General features: G+C 32.7%; 1 protein-coding gene across 2 annotated transcripts; it reads right to left on the bottom strand.

Annotated features, from left to right (window-relative positions):
- Positions 1 to 70: 70 nt before the first annotated feature.
- LOC111626932 (kynurenine 3-monooxygenase-like) lies at positions 71 to 8872 on the bottom strand. Of its 2 annotated transcripts, none has more exons than XM_023370462.1 (2): positions 8805 to 8872; positions 71 to 1496 (listed from the first exon to the last, which is right to left on the bottom strand). In XM_023370462.1, the coding sequence occupies exon 2, from the start codon at positions 1401 to 1403 to the stop codon at positions 90 to 92; it is 1314 nt and encodes a 437-aa protein (XP_023226230.1). In that variant the 5' UTR covers positions 1404 to 1496; positions 8805 to 8872; the 3' UTR covers positions 71 to 89. The 2 variants fall into 2 exon arrangements, with proteins under 2 accessions (XP_023226230.1, XP_023226229.1); XM_023370461.1 differs by lacking the exon at positions 8805 to 8872 and adding an exon at positions 3402 to 3515.
- Positions 8873 to 10036: the final 1164 nt, after the last annotated feature.

The raw sequence follows: 10036 nt of genomic DNA, 5'->3' as shown, positions 1-10036 counted from the left end.
CAATGTTGTAATGTTAGAGGAATTTCATAAGCACGAAATTAAGTAAATTCGAAATTAAGTAAATTCCGCAGAGATATTTTATTATGCAATTAAAATAAAAATATGTACAAGACTAATATGAGCAATGCGAATATAGAAATACTTCTCTTAATTATTTTATCTTGCCATTTTTTATTTTTAATGCATTCGCTATATTTCATTCTCGTGAATGATACACTACTATAAAGAGGTACCCATTTATCTGGGAATATATCATTTAATACATTATCCAAATACTTTCTGGCAATAAATAGTTTAGAATTAACTAAATCTCTCATTTCTTTATAATTATAAACCGCTAGATCACAAATAGCAACTGCATCCGGCTGCCTGTTTTCTGAAAATTCCGAAATGGCTATATCGAAATTATTAGAATGCTTAGTTAATAATTCGTCAAAAATTAGACAATCTTCGAATCCCGCATTCATGCCTTGTCCATAGAAAGGCACCATAGCGTGAGCGGCGTCACCCATCAACATAGCTTTACCAAAATAATATGGCCGACATTTTACTGTAACAAGAGGAGAGGCTTTATTTTGAAAGTAATCTGTAATCAGTTTATCTTTGCCAATTAATTTAACAGCATCTGGGAAATAATTATTGAAAAAATCTAATAGTTTTGTAGGAGTAGATAACTCTGCGAATCTCTCGAAAGGCATAAAAAGAGTAACCGTGTAAGTACAGTCTTGATTAGGTAATGCAATTAACATGAAAGTCTTTCTAGGCCAAATATGCAAATAATTGACTTCCATGGCAAACTCTCCATGTTCGTTAGGTGGAATTGTGAGTTCCATATATCCATGTGAGATATATTCTTGGCTATAGTTGAAGAGTGGTTGTTTGAGCATACTTCTGCGAACTGCAGAATAAGCACCGTCGCAACCGATGATCCAATCGGCATTCGAAGAAACAGAATTATTTGGGACTGAAAAAATCATCTCACCTTTATCTAAATCCAATGAAGTTAATTTATGCTGGAAATGAATATTTACATTTGGATGTGCTTCGGCCGCTGTCAACAAAACTTCATTTAAGTGACGGCGACCGACCGAGAATATACATTGATTATTCTTTCCATAGAAAATAGGTTTTCTTCTTCCATCTTTATCGTGAATCATACGTCCGTACATAGGAATGGCATGTCTTTCGATGATTTCTTCTTCTAATCCTACAGCTTTCAAAGCTGATCGACCTCTAACAGACAAAGCTAAATTGATACTTCTTCCTGTGACATGTTCCAAAGTTCTAATATCCTTCCTTTGTTCATATAAATCCACTTTAATTCCACGATTACCCAAAAAACAAGACGCTAAAGATCCTACGAGACCTCCACCAATAATTGCGACCGACTTGTTCTCCATCATTGCTTAATATGAATAATTTGCAGAAAGATTATCTTCTTATCACGAATAGCAAGGTCGTATCTACAGTATTTAGGTCACGATCTTTGTCAGTGCCTACGGAAATATTTTATAGTAAATAAATTTTATAGTGTTGACATAAATATAAATATACTTTTAAGTAATAATGTTTTATTAAGTTAGATTTAATATCTTTTGTAATTAATAACATTATTCACTTTTTTAAATATATATATCTTTAATATGCAAATAAAGCAACACATAAATTTAAAAATTTGTAATAATATTAAATAAATAACTGCTGAAAATCTTTTAGAAAGATTTTTTAAAATTTTATTTCTAATTAAAAAAGGAAAATAAGTTTAAAAGAAAAAGAAATCAGATAAGAATGACCTACAGGTATATCCTGTAACACTAGAAGATATTACTCATTAAAATATTGTGTATCAATTTACAGGAGAAAAAATAAAGTAGCAATATTAATTTATTACTTTTTTCATATATTTTAATTGAAAAATAAAATATGACTCAAATATTTACATTAAAAAATATTTCATCTAATTATTTAAAAATGAGTAAAATTGAGTCTAATCGTCGAACAAATAGTATTTGTTAAATAATATCTAAAATAAACACTAATAATATTATTACTGTGATTTAGATTATGTTATAAATTATTTATGTGATTAATAAAATTTTATAATAATTTTTGCTTGCTGTTTATAATATAAAATAATCAAATAATGATAATAAACGTTATTTTCTAATAATTCTAAGTTGTAATCATCACTAAAATCTCATTTCTTATAACTTCTGAATATAATTAATAATCAGATTATTTAAAATAGCAATTTTAACATTTAATTTTAATTTATTTTATTCTCAGATTTTATTCATAACTTATCAATTATTTATAATTTTAATAAGTTATAGGAGTACAACTAATTAGAATACAGTTTTTTCAATGAATGATATTAACTTTAATAACTTTCTATTAAAATTCTCCAATTTTTCCTAAATTTTAAACTTCTAAAGTATGTCCTAATTGCTTAAAATATGAATTTAAACATATTTAAACCATGAATTAACGTAAATTTGTCTTAAAAGTGCTATTAAATATCAAACTTGCAACTTTATTTTTACCGTATATCTTATATAAAATTATAATGATTTCCAGCCAATATTTTGCAGTTTAGAAACAGATTATAATTTATAATTATATATTATTTTTTTAATAAAATAGAAAAATTTTTAAATAGGTTCGTATAAAAATTTATAATATTCATTTTATTGAAAAGAAGTAATTATTTAGGCTCTTACTTACTGTAATAAATAACAACTAACGAGTAAGATAGTTGATTAGTCAACTGTTTATTAATATATTTAATGAATTATTCATAAAAACTTACAAAGAAACAAGATACAAATGATTTGCAGATTAGAAACAGATTTTCTGACAGGATTTAAATTTTTAACGTTATTATATTTCATAAAATATAATATTGATGATAAAATTTAGAAATTTCATTTCATAACATTAAGTTACACAAATGTGTTTAGATATAATTATTAAATTATATATATAATTTAAGATTATAGAGAAAGGCCAAAAGTCAGTTAACCGATAGACATTTTAAGATTATTTTAAGCCACCTTAAAATATATTTAAGATAACTTACTTTTTTATATATAAAATATAAATGTAGCAATATTTTCATTGATATTTCATTAATAATTAAAATAAAATTATCGCTTATCTGAAATCTAGAAGTATCCTAATACAGGATTAAAACGTAGTCAAATTTAAATATTTCCTTAAAAAATGAAATAGGCCTATTTAATGCATTTTATATTATCAGTACTTAAATACAAAGACGTATCTTATAATCGATTTTATCCGTCATTCAGAGGAAAAATCTTTTGTTTTGATAGATTTTAATGAATTTTGACGTGATAATTACTTAATTAATTAAAAAGTTATCATCAAATTTATGAACTTACAAGTTAGTATCGGGTAATTTGGGCGAACAAAATTCGATATGAAATTTTTTTTAAATGTTATCGAATTTCTTTTGATACCAAACCCGATGAACATGGAATTTTGTTCGAATTCTGTACGTAAATACTGTATCCGATTTTTAAATGAAATCCATTGAATAATATTTAACTTGTGAGTTTTTGTTTTTAATTTTATATTTAAATACAGTAGAACCTCGAAAACTCGGCCTAATGTGGACCGAAGGGTGTCCGAGTTTGTGAAAATGCCGGGTTATCGGGAATGGGGTTTAAAAAAATAAGTACGATTGTTTCCTCAGAAAATACTGTACTGTACTTGTATGTATTGTTGTACTTGTATGTATTGAGAATATAACAGAGAATAAACTGCCCAAATACCCTTAAACAAAGGAAAAGTATGTCCTTTATGAAGGCATAGAGCCTTTACTACATGAAAATGAAAATTAATGAATACACTGTGTACAGTAATTTACCTGATAAGACAGACCTCAGAAAAATACTTTATGAGAGCTTTTATACTTTTATAAAGCTGTCTATAATGAAAATTAATTAACTAAGGATTTTTTTGCCCTGCCAGGGTGTGGCCGAGTTATCCGGAGTGCCGGGTTATCGAGAGCCGAGTTTTCGAGGTTCTACTGTACAATTATTACATCATTTATTAAACATTTATTTTATATAATGTGTACGTTATTTACATTATTCATTGTAGGAAAACTACCACAACATACTATAAAATATTTTTAAAAAGACTAGTATGCTACTGGTTAACTACGTGAATTCTTGCCCATCTCAAAATTCAACTTTGAAAAAACATTTGTTTTAACCCAAATGATATATATGCCCTGTTATGTTTCCTGTGATAAATTCTTGTAGTTGAACTAATAAAATCACAACTACTTCTGTCACTGTTCTCTTTTCACAAAAAATCCAGCAATTAGTTGCACAAATTTCCCGCTGTTATAAGATTTTATTTTAAAAAAATTTTTATATTATTAAGCATAATAAATAAAATTGTGTGTGGCGCCATCTGTTATGAGAATTTATTTTAAAATGCTTTTTACATTTTTAATGATTAAAATGGTAAAAAGATTAATTTTGAGAGTAGTGATGAATTTTGTGAAAAATTGTAACTGTTAATAAAGAGGAAAGTCTTCATTAAGTCCTATCCCTCTCGAGATATGAAACATCGGCACTAACTATCTCTTTACCCCATCGACCTGGGACAGCTGGATGGCAGAGCGGTCAAGGTGGCAGCCTATCGCTCTGGAGGACTCGGGATTTAATCCAAGTTGAAAAATCTCCAGAAATTTTTCGGAGGATGATCCGTCCAGATATGTTGGACCTCATCCTTCATCATCCGGCCGCTCCATTGTGGGCCTGGCCGAATCGATAATGGGCTTGCTAAAAGAGGCCCTCTTAGTGACCACAGGGCGGAAAGAGTTTTAAAAATATCCATCGACCTTTAACTACCAACATTTAACGCCGCTCATAGCGTCATACACAAGCTACCATGCCAAATTTCGTTTCTTAATCTTTACTCTACATTGAGATATTAAACGAAATAGATGCCAATAAATACAAATATCCACGGATTTTTTTATTTATTTTTGTTTTGGGGGGTTCAGGGATCTGAAAACGTGAAATTTAACTCGGAAGTACAAATTTAACACGATTTCAACATTCCCTGTTATCTACACATAACAACAAAGAAAGTAAAATCGAGAAAATACATTTTTTTTAAATTAAAAATAATTGTTTTGATGTTAATTGGGCCCCTGTAAGGAAAAGGGGAGTATCCTATACCTCATTTGGTAGTGCCATGTCTTATAAAGAACAAAAATTATAAAATTGCACAACTTGAGAACGTTAAAGAAATCGAATTAAAATTAAAGCTGAATAGTCACGTATGCTATCAATAACCAAAAAACCTTAAAAAATGAAATTAGTCCACTCAAAATATTTAGTCAAAAACTTTTTAATTCAATTTAAAAATTTTATCAACAGATGGCAGCACATTAGGGTCCAAAATTTTTACAAATGCAATTTGAGTTCGAGTATGTTTTTGCAACGGCGAAATGGCCGAGCGGTTACAGAGTGGTGGCACCCTACCGCTCTGGGGGACCTGGGATCAATGGCGTACCGTAGTGGGGGCGGCAGGGGCGGTCCGCCCCGGGCGGCACTTTTTAGGGGGCGGCAAAATTTCCTTTTAGAGGACGGCAAAATTTCACAATAAATAATAATAATATCTTGTAAAAATTTGAAACATCCTAATCTATACTTGCATCGCGCCTACGATAGTGCTATCGTCCGGACAGTCCGGGAATCGGCTCGCTGGGTGAACTAGTAGCTTTTTCATCCGAGGAATTCCTGCGAAACCTGTTGACGTTTTTTTTTTATTTTGCTTTTACGATTCATTCGCGTTCATATACACCACTAATATTCAAGAGAACTATTTTAAACAGGTCGCTGCACTACCACCGAATTTTTCATTGCTTGTTCTGTAACAAAACTGAATTTTGGTCTTTTAAATTGAAATACCTCAATAAGGGGGGCCGAAAATTTCCTCCGCCCCGGGCGGCTGACACCCACGGTACGCCACTGCCTGGGATCGAATCCAGATGGGTCGAAAAACCCCCAGGAATTTTTCGGTGGTGATCCTACCGGATATGACTACCCTCCCTCATCACTCGGCCGCCCCATTGTGGTCTTGGCCGAACACTTAAATAATGGGCTTGTTAAAAGAGGCCCTCTTAGTGCCTACAGGGAGGAAAGAGCAAAGGGAAAAAAGTGTTTCGCAAAGTTTCGTTGAATTTTGAGACGGGCCATACAGTTAACCGGTACTCCGGTAGTACTCTTTTAATGAAGGATAATGGGTTCAGTCTAACAACACTTTGGTACCTGGAAAATGCTCTATATCATAAGATGTAATTGGAACATACATAAGAGATGCTATTTCCCTTGGACTTAAAAGTTCACTGGATATTGCTTCACCCGATATCATGTCATTTATACCGCAATTTTCCATTCCGGATTCCTATCTACCACAGGTTTCTCCTTGAAAGAGGTTCCTACTCGTCCAGGGGCCTAGTCTTAGCTACTTTCGTTAATACCGAAGTTTCGATATCCAATACGTAGCAACAGGAGGCTTACGTTACGTATTCGGAGGCCAAACTGTATGTTAAATCCTAAGCAGTGGTGGACAGGTCCACCGTGAACTCGGAAATTACCCGGTGGGCCGTTTTCCCGAGCCTTTCCTTATTGTAATATACGTTATATTTCACTCGAGAAAAATAGCAATTAATAAACAAAATACAAGCGCGTCTTATTTTATTAAATTTTTAAAAACTTTTATTTTAATTCATATCGTAAGTTGCCGTGGTACTGTCAGTTCCACAGCCTGGACTAAATCATTGGGGGGATAGAGCAAAGTGCTAAAAATTTGACTAGGATTTTTTACTTTTTCAGGAAGTTCTAGGCCAATTGGCTATAGTCTAAGTATAAAAAAGTAGATGTAAAAGTTTATGTGAGGAAAGCGAAAGCATATATTCTGCATATAAGCATTGTTAACTAAGCTAAGGAGGTTTAGCCACTTCATGACTTCCATAGCTACGGCTCTGGATACGGCCCGTTCAAAAAGGCGTCCGACTTACAGAAAACGTAGTCTTTTGAAATTTTAAAATTACTGATCCTAATTCATGCGCGGACCGCCGTGAAAAACCCATGCAAACTCATGTAACCCTCGGCCATCAACAATGTGCATTTTGTAACTTCTAATTTGAAAATAACTTATCAGTTTAACAACGGCGATGGAATGCCAAAAATTACATATGTTTTCAAACACTTTCTCTCTCTCACCTGTAGATTTTTCACGAACTCGGAAATACAACCTTCACAGAAAAGCTAACGAGATACAGATGTAAAGTCCTCATATATTCTTTTCTTTGACTTGAAGTTATCGCGAGCAAGTTAAGCATATTAGAGGATTGTAATTTATAGAAACTCTTAATATTTTTAAAAATCATTTATGATTGATGATTCAAATATATTTACTGACTAGAGCGGTGTTCCGCAACCGGTGTGCCGCGGCACACTGATGTGCCGTCACGTAGTGAAAGGTGTGACATGAACTTTTACATATTCTGTTAATTTCAAATTTTATTTNACAACTACTTCTGTCACTGTTCTCTTTTCACAAAAAATCCAGCAATTAGTTGCACAAATTTCCCGCTGTTATAAGATTTTATTTTAAAAAAATTTTTATATTATTAAGCATAATAAATAAAATTGTGTGTGGCGCCATCTGTTATGAGAATTTATTTTAAAATGCTTTTTACATTTTTAATGATTAAAATGGTAAAAAGATTAATTTTGAGAGTAGTGATGAATTTTGTGAAAAATTGTAACTGTTAATAAAGAGGAAAGTCTTCATTAAGTCCTATCCCTCTCGAGATATGAAACATCGGCACTAACTATCTCTTTACCCCATCGACCTGGGACAGCTGGATGGCAGAGCGGTCAAGGTGGCAGCCTATCGCTCTGGAAGACTCGGGATTTAATCCAAGTTGAAAAATCTCCAGAAATTTTTCGGAGGATGATCCGTCCAGATATGTTGGACCTCATCCTTCATCATCCGGCCGCTCCATTGTGGGCCTGGCCGAATCGATAATGGGCTTGCTAAAAGAGGCCCTCTTAGTGACCACAGGGCGGAAAGAGTTTTAAAAATATCCATCGACCTTTAACTACCAACATTTAACGCCGCTCATAGCGTCATACACAAGCTACCATGCCAAATTTCGTTTCTTAATCTTTACTCTACATTGAGATATTAAACGAAATAGATGCCAATAAATACAAATATCCACGGATTTTTTTATTTATTTTTGTTTTGGGGGGTTCAGGGATCTGAAAACGTGAAATTTAACTCGGAAGTACAAATTTAACACGATTTCAACATTCCCTGTTATCTACACATAACAACAAAGAAAGTAAAATCGAGAAAATACATTTTTTTTAAATTAAAAATAATTGTTTTGATGTTAATTGGGCCCCTGTAAGGAAAAAGGGAGTATCCTATACCTCATTTGGTAGTGCCATGTCTTATAAAGAACAAAAATTATAAAATTGCACAACTTGAGAACGTTAAAGAAATCGAATTAAAATTAAAGCTGAATAGTCACGTATGCTATCAATAACCAAAAAACCTTAAAAAATGAAATAGGCCTATTTAATGCATTTTATATTATCAGTACTTAAATACAAAGACGTATCTTATAATCGATTTTATCCGTCATTCAGAGGAAAAATCTTTTGTTTTGATAGATTTTAATGAATTTTGACGTGATAATTACTTAATTAATTAAAAAGTTATCATCAAATTTATGAACTTACAAGTTAGTATCGGGTAATTTGGGCGAACAAAATTCGATATGACATTTTTTTTAAATGTTATCGAATTTCTTTTGATACCAAACCCGATGAACGTGGAATTTTGTTCGAATTCTGTACGTAAATATCCGATTTTTAAATGAAATCGGATATTTAACTACAAAATTATTGAATAATATTTAACTTGTGAGTTTTTGTTTTTAATTTTATATTTAAATACAGTAGAACCTCGAAAACTCGGCCTAATGTGGACCGAAGCGTGTCCGAGTTTGTGAAAATGCCGGGTTATCGGGAATGGGGTTTAAAAAAATAAGTACGATTGTTTCCTCAGAAAATACTGTACTGTACTTGTATGTATTGTTGTACTTGTATGTATTGAGAATATAACAGAGAATAAACTGCCCAAATACCCTTAAACAAAGGAAANGGGGCGGCAAAATTTCACAATAAATAATAATAATATCTTGTAAAAATTTGAAACATCCTAATCTATACTTGCATCGCGCCTACGATAGTGCTATCGTCCAGACAGTCCGGGAATCGGCTCGCTGGGTGAACTAGTAGCTTTTTCATCCGAGGAATTCCTGCGAAACCTGTTGACGTTTTTTTTTTATTTTGCTTTTACGATTCATTCGCGTTCATATACACCACTAATATTCAAGAGAACTATTTTAAACAGGTCGCTGCACTACCACCGAATTTTTCATTGCTTGTTCTGTAACAAAACTGAATTTTGGTCTTTTAAATTGAAATACCTCAATAAGGGGGGCCGAAAATTTCCTCCGCCCCGGGCGGCTGACACCCACGGTACGCCACTGCCTGGGATCGAATCCAGATGGGTCGAAAAACCCCCAGGAATTTTTCGGTGGTGATCCTACCGGATATGACTACCCTCCCTCATCACTCGGCCGCCCCATTGTGGTCTTGGCCGAACACTTAAATAATGGGCTTGTTAAAAGAGGCCCTCTTAGTGCCTACAGGGAGGAAAGAGCAAAGGGAAAAAAGTGTTTCGCAAAGTTTCGTTGAATTTTGAGACGGGCCATACAGTTAACCGGTACTCCGGTAGTACTCTTTTAATGAAGGATAATGGGTTCAGTCTAACAACACTTTGGTACCTGGAAAATGCTCTATATCATAAGATGTAATTGGAACATACATAAGAGATGCTATTTCCCTTGGACTTAAAAGTTCACTGGATATTGCTTCACCCGATATCATGTCATTTATACCGCAAT

Source organism: Centruroides sculpturatus, unplaced genomic scaffold (assembly GCF_000671375.1).
Source record: "Centruroides sculpturatus isolate CEXI.00-Female unplaced genomic scaffold, Cexi_2.0 scaffold164, whole genome shotgun sequence".
NCBI classification, from domain to species: domain Eukaryota; kingdom Metazoa; phylum Arthropoda; class Arachnida; order Scorpiones; family Buthidae; genus Centruroides; species Centruroides sculpturatus.
The sequence above is the reverse complement of the archived record's forward strand: the minus strand, read 5'-3'. Positions and strand labels throughout refer to the sequence as shown.